The sequence below is a fragment of the Capra hircus genome, chromosome 6 (genome assembly GCF_001704415.2).
Source record: "Capra hircus breed San Clemente chromosome 6, ASM170441v1, whole genome shotgun sequence".
NCBI lineage: Eukaryota > Metazoa > Chordata > Mammalia > Artiodactyla > Bovidae > Capra > Capra hircus.
The window spans coordinates 67,796,807-67,811,542 of NC_030813.1; the positions used below are offsets into that span (position 1 = coordinate 67,796,807).

The window sequence follows — 14,736 nt, forward strand, 5'->3', positions numbered from 1 at the left end:
TACCTGAGAATCTGTATCAATATATAATTAACATGTATGTATGCTGCTGCTGCTGGCAGTCGCTTCAGTCATGTCCGACTCTGTGCGAACCCAGAGACGGCAGCCCACCAGGCTCCCCCGTCCCTGGGATTTTCCAGGCAAGAACACTGGAGTGGGCTGCCATTTCCTTCTCCAATGCATGAAAGTGAAAAGTGAAAGTGAAGTCGCTCAGTCGTTTCTGACTCTTAGTGACCCCATGGACTGCAGCCTACCAGGCTCCTCTGTCCATGGGATTTTCCAGGCAAGAGTACTGGAGTGGGGTGCCATTGCATATATACAAACAATAAAAACAAAACCAAAAAACGTATATATGCTTTTTCAAACAAATTTTCTTTGCAATTTAAGAATAAGACTAACCTGCAGTTTATAAAGCCATGGTCAACTCTCTGTCACATTGTCAGTTACCCTTAACTATCATGCTCAGAAACTCACTGAACTCATTTCCCTTCACTTCCCACCCTCTATCTACAAGCTTATCTATATCCACATCCATATTCATCTTCAGACTCTCTCCTCATTCATTCATTCATTGAACACAAAATATGTACCAAGCAGTGTGATAATTAAGAAAATGAACAATTATAATTTGTAAGACCAAATTATACAAAAAGAATGAAAGGATTATATGACTATATCCTTTATAACTTTCATTGTCCTCCTTAACACACCAGTACATTATGGCATGTCATTTATGGGATTTCCAACTTGTAGAACTTTTCAAGTGCATGTGTTATGAAGGCTGACAGCCTATATACTGTAAAATTTACATTAGGAAAATCACTTACTTTATATCAACTTGTGGGGATAACAACTGAAGCCTTGTGTAGGCAAACATCCAAGCATAGCTCACAGCTGTAGGGCAGTGTTTTGGAAGGTTTTCTTGCTTTAAAAAACTGGAGAGACTTATTATCCATGGGTCTTGGCCTTGGGTCACATGTGCAAATATCCATATGTGTGATGGACTGATCACATCAAACTGGTGGCTAATGGGAGAGGAATTCCACTCTGCTAATGTCTGTAAATCTATTGAGCTCGGGCAGTACAGCAAAGTAGTCTAAGCAGAGAAAAAAATTCATTATTGCATATTTCAACAACTTTCATAAGTTTTACCATAGAAATTGCTTTAAACTATAAAAGTGGTCTACTGGTAGTTTCTAGAACATTCTTAAACAGGGATAATATGAAGTCTGAGATACATTTAAGGAGGTACAGAATTCCTGAAGTTGCATATAAGGTTTTTGTTCACATGCAGTTTTCTAGAAGAGATTATGTAATTTTTATTAGTCTCAAAAAGATCTATAAACCAAAATGGTTAAGAATCACCACTTATGTAATTCTTGTATGAATATGCAACTCACAGGATACTCAAGATGCTAGAGAACTCAAAAATGAACCATTAACTTTCATGCTGATGTGCACTGCAAGACAAGTGAAAATGTCAGTTGCACAGTCATGTCCGACTCTGTGCGACTCCACAGACTGTAGCCTGCCAGGCTACTCTGTCCCTGGAGTTTTCCAGGTAAGAATATTGGAGTGGGTTGCCATTTCCTTCGCCAAGGGATCTTCCCGACCCAGGGATCGAACCTGGGTCTCCCACATTGCAGGCAGATTCTTTACTATCTGAGGTATCAGGGGAGCCACTGTGTACTATGTCTGCATAAGTGGAACAGACTGGAAAATGGGCTCCTCTCCAGAGCTGCTGCTGCTGCTGCTAAGTCGCTTCAGTCGTGTCTGACTCTGTGCAACCCCACAGGCGGCAGCCCACCAGGCTCCGCTGTCCCTGGGATTCTCCAGGCAAGAAGAGCTACACATTCTCAAATATTTGCTCAATAATAGTCAAGCTCTTAAAATGAAGAGATAAAGACTTCAGAGCAAATTATTTTTGATTCAATAGACAACAAAAAATAGAGTCTTAAAAACTGAACAGAGGCTTGATTCACCTGATCATTCAACAGATATTTACAAAGGACCTGCTCTCAGTCAGGCACTGCTTTAGGCACTAGAAGAGACTCACTCACTTCTCTTCTTCTTGGCCAAGTCATAGTTAATAATCTAAAACAGAATTCTTTAAATTGAACAGAATTTTATTATTCTCTCTCTTGGTTACATGTAACTTTGAGTTGTAAGAGTCAAGAGTTATGTAGAAAGCACAGAAACTTCTTGCGCAGGTATTGCAAAACAGGAAAAAAATAATTTCAATTAGTAAAGTTTGATACTTATTCTTATCAGTTTTGAAAACGTCATATATGTCCTTTCTCCCCCAAACCAAACTAAGAAAGATAGCATAAGCTTTCTTAGTAATGTATGTGTTGATGAAGTGTTTTTCTTCATCTAATGAGTGAAATTACATATGTTGCTGTTGTTTAGCTGCTAAGTTGTGTATGACTCTTTTGCAACCCCATGGACTGCAGCCCACCAGGCTTCTCTTTCCACGGAATTTTCCAGGCAAGAACATGGGAGTGGGTTGCTATTTCCTTCTCCAGGGGAACTTCCAAACCCAGGGATCGAACCCACATCTCCTGCATTGATAGGCAGATTCTTTACCACTGACCACCAGGGAAGCCCCAAATTACATATGACTCAGGCATAAGATATTACATATCTACTCTATGCACTTGAATTTATATGGCAAAGCAAAGAAATACACTTACTGCAAGGTGCAGAATGAAAATTTTTTGCTTTGAATTTCAACAGAAAAAATTTCGATAGCCCTTTAACCAGCATATACAGGTCAAGAATACTATATGCCATAATCAATAGCAAACAGTAGTCAATTACAACTTCAGATTTAATAGAAACTTCTTAGATTGGAAAGATTGGAATTTTACAAAGATAAAATATTTATAGTTTTGTGGGGAAGAGTACTAACCATAGCATTAAGTAGTGCCACATTGTGTATGCCACTTTTTAAAAATTATTTTTTATTCACAAATACTTTCTAATGCATGGTATTTGTAAAAGAAACTCAGGTATGTATGTATGTACATCTTAAGTTTCATAACATTGCTGAATAGCATGAAATCATTACAGTTACCTGATCAGCCCCAGTGAGATGAATGAAGCTCTCAAGAATGGATGGGCTCAGCCTGTCCATCACATCTATGGCTAATTCATCATCACCCTATAAAAAAGACATCACATGTCTATTAAAGTTTAGGAATGTTTAAGAACAGCAGCCAAACCTAGATAAACATTACAAATATACTTTAGCCCTATCTGTTACAAATGGAATAGAAGGCAGGCAGGTGAGCTTAGAACCTCTCAAAAAGATCTTGTTAAAAAGTAAATTATACCAGCATGGTAAAAACAGAAATGGAACGAAGATGGACAAAAGGATAGTTTTTAAAGTATTTTCATTAGATAGCTGAATGAAATATCTAAAATTTACCTTAGGTATTTCCAAAAGTGCAAATAAAGCCCGTATTTCTCTAAGGACGCTGACAGCTAATCTCCTAGTGGCAGGTCGGCTGCTACAGAGAGTGACGAGTGCAAACCCTTCGACCACATGGAATACACTGGAATATGGGCTCCTTTCCAGAGGAGGGGGATGAGAGGCTCCATTAACTACACCATGCTTGAAAAATAAAACACAAGTCAAAAAAAAAAAGTATGTATTCCAGTAAAACAATTAGTAAAGAGTAAAGCAAATCATAAAAATGACTGCTACAGGTCTGCCTCAGCTCAAGACATTTAAATAACATTTAATTTATAAAAAATTTCACATCATATAGTGAAAAAAGCATTTAATTGACAGTCTAAAACACATGAATATGCAATGTACCTAAGTTCTATCATTCTCTGGCTACTTTGTAAAAAGCTTTAGAGTTGACACTTAATCACTATTGGTCCAACATTTCTATATGGAAAATGAAGGATTGAATGGCATCGTTTGTACTCAAAGTTTGGACCAGCAGTGTGGCATCACCTAGGAGATGGTGATGTGCAGGCTCATTGCACATTGAGAAGCTGGGTTGGCTTAGATGATCCAGCTCTAATATCCAAGGTTCTACAGCTTCTACATTTTCACGAATCAATAATTTGAGCACCCTTTTCGGTTAAGAAGCACATATACTGTATATGTGAAATGGGGACCACTGGTGCCTTTGATAAGCAACCAAATAACTCAACTGAAAGGCTATCAACATTTTTTATTATACCAGCATTCAATATATTGGAAACAGCCTATATGTGAGTTAGAATTGTCTCCACTTTGTATGTTCATTGAAAACTAATTATTACCAAAGGAAGAATTTAATTTCTATATTTAATACATAAACTATAGGAAAGTTCTGTTTAAGGGGTTACAAACATTTTGAAAGGAAGTAAAACTAATGAAACTTCTAATTTTTGTGGGAGTCAATATGTTTTAACATTATAACCAGTCATTTACCACTGACCATGCACAGAGGAACACTATGAAAGAGTCTGGTACCTGCGAGTCCTGGTTTTTGTTATGCATTTGGGTTGCTTGTTTCCACTGATTTATTAATTGTACCAACATCTTTACAGCATTATCAAGAAGTGTGGGATGGACATCAGTCACTTCACGAACAATAAAATAAACAAATCCTGAAAGGACATCCTCACGCCAATCTGGAAAATCAAGCATTAGTGCCTGCAGAGTATTGAAAGCCAGAGCACGAAGTTCTTCATCCATATGAATTGTGAGCCTACCAAGAACAAAATTCCATTAGCAAACCTCAAAAACCTTCCAAAGAGCTTTATCATCTAAAACTCAAAACTAAATTTAAAAAATACATCCTCTCAATTGGTTCTTAAGAAGTAAGAAAATAGGAACCAATGTTCACTTTTTATGCTGTATTTGTCCTTATGCTAACCTATATTCATTTATTTAAATTCACATGTCAATCTATTAATATCAGTTGGCATCAGAATAGTAAGTTTGATAACTCACAATAGTAAGTTCGATCATAACTCAAATGCTGTACTTTAGAAAACACAGACTAATGAACCAGAATTACATTTTAAAAATTCTTTAATCCTTAAAATGCCATATATTATTCTATAATCAGTCAAATTTATGCTGAATTATATAATACCTTAGTACTAGCTCACATTGATTTAGTCCTATGCTATCACTGGAAAGGACAGTTTATCTCTATTGCTCCTTTCACGCTGCTGAGCTTACAGTTAAACATAAGATGCCTGATTGTGAAGAAAAAAATACAAATCAAGATGGAATGAATTTAACAGAAATAATTCTTGAAAATGAAAATGAGAATTAAGCTGTAACTTCATAAATGGGGTATGCCTAGAAAGAAGATGAAAAAAAAAAGTAACACATGAAGTCTTCAAGAGAATTTACGTTAAGCAAATTATAGGAGAGGCTATATATAGTTACCTTTTAAAGACATCAATAAGATATGAGGACAGGAATGTAATATTAGTTAAAGGATTTTGATAAACAAGAAAATCATAAAAGATGGCTGCAGCAATGAAACTACTAATATTTAATGCTATATGACTAAGAGTTTCTGTTTGGGGCTACAGAGAATTATTTACATGATTGACCATCAAGACACATGTATCAGGGTTAGAAACAGCCTGAATGAATAAAGATAAGTAGGTGATATTTAAAAATATGCCACAGTTACATGCTTGGGCAGCTGAAAAGATGGAGTTATCCTCAATGATAGAGGAAGAACGCTGTGTGATATCAGTCTCCGCCCTGCTGAACTCAGTTCTGGTCTTCACTAAGCTAACCTTCAACTGATACTGAGACTGTGGAGAAAATGTATTACAATTGTTTAATAGAAAGACCCGGAAGTGAGCCATGAAGCAGCAGCATTTATAGCAGCACACTGCAAATGCCACACAGGGCCAGATCAAGGGTCTCAGTCCAGTGTTCTGTCTCTGATAGTGGCACCAAAGGAGAGACTGTGGGAAAGGAGAGTGACCAACTCCATGCTGCTGGCTATAAGGGTTGTTCAACATTCCATAAATCCATGAATTTACACCTCTCTGTGTGACCCGGGATATATCCATGCAGAGAAAGGGGCCTGATTCATTTCTGGCAGGAGAACTAGTGAACCTTCCCTGGAGACAGCAGACAGCTCTGCAAACTTACAGTGTATCTTTGCTCTGTTTGTTTGCTTGCTTTATTCTAAGTAAATAAGATTTAGACATCACAATTCCAAATGATAGGAGCTAGGGACAAAATAAGCAGACCCGGGAATCTTTCTTTCTGCCAAAATAAATTAAATATCACAGGGGAAAGAAGCAAAGTCAATAGCAAAGCAAATTGTCAACCACTGGCTAGATGTTTGCTCCTTTACTCAGCTCCTCCACCGCTGCCCCTTGCGGATGCAACTTCACTTTGGTGGGGAATATGGACTGCCATCCACAAAATGGTGAAGTAAATTGAGGTGGGAGGCGTAAGAGCAGAAGTGAATGACACTTGTTTACTGCTTTCTCAAGGAATAATATTATAAATAATTAAACTTGTTTTCCCTCCCTAATGCTGACAGGAACTTTGTTAACTCTGCAATCTAATTTATAGCAAGAGTTAAGAGATACAGTGGGAAGGGATGACTTTATCTCACGGTGCCAGGTTTCAAAGTGACCTCTTTCTTCTCCTCCTCACCCAATACCATTCAATCTCCTAGTGCAACCCTCAAGAGCTGAGGGTGGGTAGTGTATGGGTGTTTGAAATGCTCTGTGACCAGGGACGTGGGAAAGGCTGCTACAGCAGTCTATTAACTGTTTATTCATTGTGAGTTTAACTTAACACTTAGTAATAAGAGTTCAGCAAGCAGTAAAAATCTTCGAATATGGTAAGATATCACTGCTCCATTGATTGTCTTTGTGCTTGGTTTCCCATTAGGGTGGGGCCAGTAAACTATGGCTCAAGGGCCAAATCCACCCAGGCTCCTTAACAGGTGGCTGCTTCTTCACTACAATGGCAGAGATGAACAGCTGTGACAGAGACCACGTGACTCACAAATCTTAAAACAGTCACTATCTTGTCTTTTACGAAAAAAGTCTGCTGGCTCCTTATTTAAAGAGAATCCCCAACTGTATCAGCAAAGCAGTTTTTTAAAAGGCCATCACTTCAACTTAGAATTATTTCCAGGAACTGGTATCTAAGTTTGGATGTCATATTAATTAGTCTTTTTATATAGCCTAGTGAGGAAAGAGATAAAAACTTGAACTCTATGGGCTCTGCAATAAGAGAAAAAAAGTGAAAATGAGACCTGGTCATCATCTTAGGTGCTAAAGAAAGGACTACAGGAGTTAACACAATAATTAATTGCCTAATGAGTGTCATTACACACTGATAATGTCCATATGTTAACAGAACATGTTCTATAAATCCCAAGAAATAATAAATACTAGATGGAAAGGCAAGGAATTTAAAAATAGGATTTATAGGGGAACCCAGAAGAATTTTAGAAGTTGAAAGATGAGTAAGGAGAATGTGTTAACAAAACAAAAGACAAAAATGGGAGTTTAGAGAGTTATCCACGGATTAAAAATGTCTTTATCACTACTTTTTTTTAGTGATAATAGTAATGGGATGCTTTAGAAATCTAAAAAGACTGACTGACATAAAAGTTAAACTCACAAACAGGAATTCTCATTTACCTTGCCAACAGTTCAATAAGGTCAGTTCTGCTCATACCATCAGGAATCAGCCTTGGAATAGCAGCAATGCAAGTTCTAAACAAGTCAATTTTGGGTTTTCTTTCCCCGCTAAAAAACAGATTACAAGAGGACTTAATAAAATGAATCTTACATACATCAAACAATGAAAGCAAACTTAGAAAAATTATTACAGAAAATATGAGCCCACCTCCAAAAGTTTAATGTATTTAACATAATAAAAAGAGTATATACATTTCCAGTAAATAACTATCAGTTTATAAATGCAAAAAAAATATATAATTAAGGAAAAAAACACAGCTAACAAGAAAAAAAGGTTTTCAGTAATTAGTAATTAATAACTAATAATAGATGACTAGTAATAGATAACTAATAAGGACCTACTGCATAGCACAGGGAACTCTATTCAATACTCTGTAATAGCCTACATGTGAAAAGAATCTAAAAAAGAGTGGATATATAATTGATTCACCCTTCTATACTCCTGAAACTAACAAAACACTGTAATAAATCAACTAACCTTCAATTAAAAAACTTTTTAAAAAAGAAAACAAGCATAACAAATATTCAAATAGTAAATATTAAGCAAATTATTTATTGGTGGTGCAGTGGTAAAGAGTCTGCCTGCCAATGCAGGAAACACAACAGACACGGATTTGATCCCTAGGTCAGGAAGATACCCTGCAGTAGGAAATGGCAACCCATCCCAGTATTCTTGCCTGGAAAATTCCATGGACAGAGGAGCTTGGCAGGCTATATAGTCCATGGAGTTTCAAAGAGTCACACATAGCTGAGCACACACATATACATTTATATTATTTATTAATTGTTTCAAATAAGTTAAATCTCTGATTTAACATTTGATGTATATTTAATTTTTAAAATAAATAATATAGATATTAAATAACCTAATATTAGTTATTTGGGGGGCCTATAAAATTAACAAAAATTTTTCTTTATTTTCAAGATCATATACTAACAGGAGTTTTAGAAAACAGACATTCTCATATACCACTGGTGGTATTGTTTGTTCTTGTCTTTTTATTTTACTTCAGAATATACAAACACACACAAAAATAAGCATATTGTTTATGTAATAAAATATGTGAAATTTGGAAATCCTGGATCTTCCATATGCTTGATAGAATTTAATTCACCTGTATTTTCCCTAGTTATTCAATGATTTTATTTATTTATTTTAAATATCTAACCTTTTATATACTGGCTTTTATTGTGCTCTATATTTCAAGGGAAAGCTGTTAATTTATTTGACACAAATTGTCCTTCAGCTGGCCCAATAAAACAATTTTTATATAGAAAAGAATTGGGATGTTTTAAGAGTTTTGGGGTCAGTATTCATTATAGTGGCTATGAATCTACTACTTGTTTTTAGTGATTTTATATACAGTCAGTCTTCTCTTAGCTTTGTCCCAATATGCATGATTTTACTTACCATAATTTAGTCAAATAATACCAGTCCCCAACAGAGTGGTTCAATTTTCTGTTACCTGATATTAACTGAAAGTAACTGTATAGCCAAGCTTCCCTATTAGCTCTTCAGCCTACAAATCAGGATGTAAATAACAGATGTGTATCATAACCAATGATTTCATCACATCAATTTTGTCTAAGTCTGTCATGATTGGTCACTATACATCTGTTATTCGGTTCACACGGCAAAAGTGTGTAGCTGTGTTGATTCCCTGTCTCCAGTGGAAAACTCAGGTGATACTGGACAAAAATGGATAATCAAAAGAGTAAGTTGGCCAACAAAAATTAAAGTACAGCAAAGGAAAAAGGAAGTGAACACTGGAAGTGAAATTCAAATCAAACATTAATGGAGTTACCGAAGAAACAGCTGATGAGGGCAAGCTGACACTGCTGTCACTGAAGATCCAACATATGCAGTCAGAGGAACTCAGTGAGGGCACATGCATGGGCATAAATGAGGCAAGTGCAGCCAAAAGGATGAAGATTTCCCAGAGGAAGTAATGCAAGGGGAAAAAGAACCCCTTCACATTAGAGAAACTCTCCTGGGGCTTGCCAGGTGGCGCTAGTGGGAAAGATCCTGCCTGCCAAGGCTAATGCAGGAGACGAAAGAGATGAGGGTCCAATGCCTCAGTCAGAAAGATCCCCTGGAGAAGGAAATGGCAACTACGCCAGTATTCTTACTTGGAAAATCCCATGAACAGAGGAGCCTGGTGGGCTACAGTCTATGGGGTCACAAAGAGTCAGACAAGATGAAGTGACTTAGCACGCACAGAGATGTTAGCATATACTAGTATATAGTAACCATGCATTCATTGAGAGATCCAGAATCCAATTTGGTGGTCTAAGACCTACAAAGCAGATATTAACAGCATAAAGAAGTCCTCTTGTAAAAAATACATGGATACTTTCTAGCAAGTAAAAGAAGTTGTTGCCATAAAATATATCTTTCTGAGAAGGAAGTCCCTAACAATAAACGGAAACTCTGTGTTGACAAGCAGTCCTGGGAGTGGGGTGGAGGGTGACGTGAGGTACAGTTTCTCATACAAGAAACTACTCATACATTATTTCCCTCTGTACCCTCAGTTCCCAGGAGGTTTTCAGGTTTTCTTTTTTGTTGAACAAAGCTCTGGAAATAAGAGCATTTATTTGACTATGCCCCGACCAGCAACGCCAAAGAAGCTGAAGTTGAATAGTTCTATGAAGACCTACAAGACCTTTTAGAACTAACACCCAAAAAAGATGTCCTTTTCATTACAGGGGACTGGAATGCAAAAGCAGGAAGTCAAGAAACACCTGAAGTAACAGGCAAATTTGGCCTTGGAGTACAGAACGAAGCAGGGCAAAGGATGATAGAGTTTTGCCAAGAGAATGCACTGGTCATAGCAAACACCCTCTTCCAACAACACAAGAGGAGACTTTACACATGGACATCACCAGATGGTAACACCGAAATCAGATTGATTATATTCTTTGCAGCCAAAGATGGAGAAGCTCTATACAGTCAGCAAAAACAAGACTGGGAGCTGACTGTGGCTCAGATCATGAACTCCTTATTGCCAAATTCAGACTGAAATTGAAGAAAGTGGAGAAAACCACTAGACCATTCACGTATGACCTAAATCAAATTCCTTATGACTATACAGTGGAAGTAAGAAATAGATTTAAGGGACTAGATCTGATAGATAGAGTGCCTGATGAACCATGGATGGAGGTTCGTGACACTGTACGGGAGACAGGAATCAAGACCATCCCCAAGAAAAAGAATTGAAAAAAAGCAAAATGGCTGTCTGAGGAGGCCTTACAAATAGCTGTGAAAAGAAGAGAAGCCAAAGGCAAAGGAGAAAAGGAAAGATATACCCATTTGAATGCAGAGTTCCAGAGAATAGCAAGGAGAGATTAGAAAGCCTTCCTCAGCCATCAGTGCAAAGAAATAGAGGAAAACAACAGAATGGGAAAGACTAGAGATCTCAAGAAAATTCAAGATACCAAGAGAACATTTCATGCAAAGATGGGTTCGATAAAGGACAGAAATGGTATGGACCTAACAGAAGCAGAAGATATTAAGAAGAGGTGGCAAGAATACACAGAAGAACTATACAAAAAATAGCTTCATGACCCAGATAATCACGATGGTGTGATCACTCACCTAGAGCCAGACATCCTGGAATGTTAAGTCAAGTGGGCCTTAGAAAGCATCACTACGAACAAAGCTAGTGGAGGTGATGGAATTGCAGTTGAACTATTTCAAATCCTGAAAGATGATGCTGTGAAAGTGCTGCACTCAATATGCCAACAAATTTGGAAAACTCAGCAAAGGCCACAGGACCGGAAAAGGTCAGTTTTCATTCCAATCCCAATGAAAGGCCATGCTAAAGAATGCTCAAACTACCACACAATGGCACTCATCTCACACGCTAGTAAAGTAATGTTTAAAATTCTCCAAGCCAGGCTTCAGCAATACGTGAAGAGTGAACTTCCAGATGTTCAAGCTGGTTTTAGAAAAGGCAGAGGAACCAGAGATCAAATTGCCAACATCTGCTGGATCACTGAAAAACCAAGAGAGTTCCAGAAAAACATCTATTTTTGCTTTGTTGACTATGCCAAAGCCTTTGACTGTGTGGATCACAATAAACTGTGGAAAATTCTGAAAGAGATGGGAATACCAGACCACCTGACCTGCCTCTTGAGGATCCTGTATGCAGGTAATGAAACAACAGTTAGAACTGAACATGGAACAACAGACTGGTTCCAAATAGGAAAAGAAGTACGTCAAGGCTGTGTATTGTCACTCTGCTTATTTAACGTATATGCAGAGTACATCATGAGAAACACTGGGCTAGAGGAAGCACAAGCTGGAATTAAGATTGCTGGGAGACATATCAATAACCTCAGATATGCAGATGACACTCCCCTTATGGCAGAAAGTGAAGAACTAAAGAGCCTCTTGATGAAAGTGAAAGAGGAGAGTGAAAATGTTGGCTTAAAGCTCAACATTCAGAAAACTAAGATCATGCTACCCAGTCCCATCACTTCATGGCAAATAGATGCGAAAACAGTGGCAGACTATTTTTCTGGGCTCTAAAATCACTGCAGATGGTGATTGCAACCATGAAATTAAAAGACACTTACTCCTTGGAAGGAAAGTTATGACCAATCTAGACAGGATATTAAAAAGCAGAGTCATTACTTTGCCAGCAAAGGTCCGTCTAGTCAAGGCTATGGTTTTTCCAGTGGTGATGTTTGGATGTAAGAGTTGGACTATAAAGAAAACTGAGTGCCGAAGAATTGATGCTTTTGAACTGTGGTATTGGAGAAAACTCTTGAGAGTCCCCTGGACTGCAAGGAGATCCAACCAGGCCATCCTAAAGGAGATCAGTCCTGGGTGTTCACTGGAAGACTGATGTTGAAGCTGAAACTCCAATACTTTGGCTACCTGATGCAAAGAGCTGACTCATTGGAAAAGACCCTGATGCTGGGAAAGATTTAGGGCAGGAGGGGAAGGGGACGACGGAGAATGAGATGGTTGGAAGGCATCATCAGCTCGATGGTCACGGGTTTGGGTGGACTCCGGGAGTTGGTGATGGACAGAGAAGCCTGGCCTGCTGCGGTTCGTGGGGTCTCAAAGTCAGACATGACTGAGCAACTGAACTGAACGGACTGAAACCAGCCATGTCCACACACATCTCGGGTAGTTAGGATTTATCCATAAGGCCTTGTCACTGACAACGAACTGTATGGATCAAGGGTGACTTTTGATATCTATATTGATTTGACAGCACATAAAAAGGTAAAACTGAGCCTGTGGAAAGAATCACTGTATCAAAAACTGCAGCAGATGGCAACAGGGGCAAACTCCAGAAGAAAAAGTAAGGGAACAAACAAGCAGAATCAACCCTCTATACTTATGAAAACTGAAATAGCAATGAAGAGAAATGACTGACTACATACGTAATCATATCTTCAGGCTCCTTATTGGACATCTGCACACTAGTCATACACATGGGCCTCCCAACTTCTTTGTCCAAATGTCTTAGAATGCTATCTAATGCTTTTCTCACTTGAGGATAGTAAACTGACATTCCTGGAGGAGGAAAAAAAGAAAGCTCAGTTACAAACACAGAATAATTAGTTATTCTCTGTAAAATATAAAAGGTTATTGACTTTTAACTGGCATTAGCTTATTGATGTTACAGAAGAAATTCTGACTTTGACATACTCTTCTCCCTGATGATCAGCTTCAGTATATTAGAGGAAATGTATAAAAATTATGCACACAACTGAATTTGAAGAAGGACAAGATGCAATGGATAGTATCATGTAAGAAAATATTAAGAGTCGGACACGGCTGAGCGACTGAACTGAACTAAAGAAAATATTTAATCCAAAGTCTCCTAACATGAAAATTTACAGATATTATAGAAAATGTATTCATTTTGTATCACTCTATATCCTGGAATAACCTGACACATACATTCATAGGCAAATAAATGTATGTAGGCAAATATATTCATTTTAGCTTTGATCATAAACTTTCACAAAAGAACATTAAACTATATTATTTATTTGTTCCAGTTAACACTAACCTATGACTTTTGCTTCTTCATCTGTCAAGGTTTTATTGAGGAAAATTTTCTTTACACGCAAGGTGTTTCCTGAGGGAAGGATAACTCCTGTCGTTGGCATTGGCGGTTCACCATCTTTTTGCTGCAAACTGTCCGCTATGACAAGGAAGACTCTGAGGCCTATGTTCATTCTCTTCAGAGAAAAAAAGTTTCAAAATAAAAATGTCAGAAAATTCCTCTTTTTTCACGCTAAAAACATCTCATCAAATAACAGTGAGGGATGGGAGGAAGAAGGATAGAAGAAAAATGAACAACATTCTCTGTTCAACATTTTTTAAACCAGCCCAGGCGCTGGAATTTAACATCCAATTCCCAAGTGCCGCTCTTTCACTCTGAGGTCAACTGGCTCTCCTGTTTTCTAGCTTACTTAAAAACTCTCCCATTCCTTCCTCAGCTCTACTACCCTGATACTGTACTTTCCCTTCTCTGAGTAGATGATTTGTCTCCCACGTCATAGCAAAACACCACCAATCTTCCTCAATTTCTCACTACAAAGTACACTGATCTATTTATATCTGCACCTTTTCTTCCTCTCCTTTGCTCTTGTTACAATCAAGGGGTGCTGATAGTCCTAGTTATTATATAGAATCCTACCTGCTCTTGCATTACCGGGAAATTACACTATCAAATCATTCCTTCTCTTTCTTGCACCTTCAACATTTCCCTTTTAACTGAACATATCCGATTCCTGTTCACTATACTCAACTAGCATAATGCAATGATCCCTCCCCGTTAATACTTCCCTCTCACTCATCAGTGAGCATACTGCTCAAAACAGTGGGCATTTTTCCTTCATTCTATCTGACTTTTCAGCAGCATGGAACACAGTTGAAGAGTTCTTCTTTCCTAAACACTGCCTTCCTTGACTACATCTGTACCACTGTGGGCTGTGTCTTATATACCCGCATTTCAGATTTACCCGCCTTTACCTGGGTATTAAACGTTATGCTGCTTCAAGGCA

General features: G+C 37.8%; 1 protein-coding gene across 8 annotated transcripts in view; it reads right to left on the reverse strand.

The window, feature by feature from the left end:
* FRYL (FRY like transcription coactivator) overlaps positions 1–14,736 on the reverse strand; it is a 257,732-nt gene that overhangs the window by 76,206 nt on the left and 166,790 nt on the right. For all 8 annotated transcript variants that reach the window (XR_001918189.1, XM_018049433.1, XM_018049438.1 and 5 more), the window contains 7 exons: positions 13,737–13,908; positions 13,102–13,234; positions 7,645–7,752; positions 4,472–4,709; positions 3,428–3,613; positions 3,074–3,160; positions 825–1,093 (listed from right to left, as the gene is read on the reverse strand). Coding sequence is in view for 7 of the 8 variants with exons in the window: in XM_018049433.1 (XP_017904922.1) it covers positions 825–1,093; positions 3,074–3,160; positions 3,428–3,613; positions 4,472–4,709; positions 7,645–7,752; positions 13,102–13,234; positions 13,737–13,908 (1,193 nt within the window). In the remaining variant the exon portion in view is untranslated. The remainder of the gene's footprint in view (positions 1–824; positions 1,094–3,073; positions 3,161–3,427; positions 3,614–4,471; positions 4,710–7,644; positions 7,753–13,101; positions 13,235–13,736; positions 13,909–14,736) is intronic.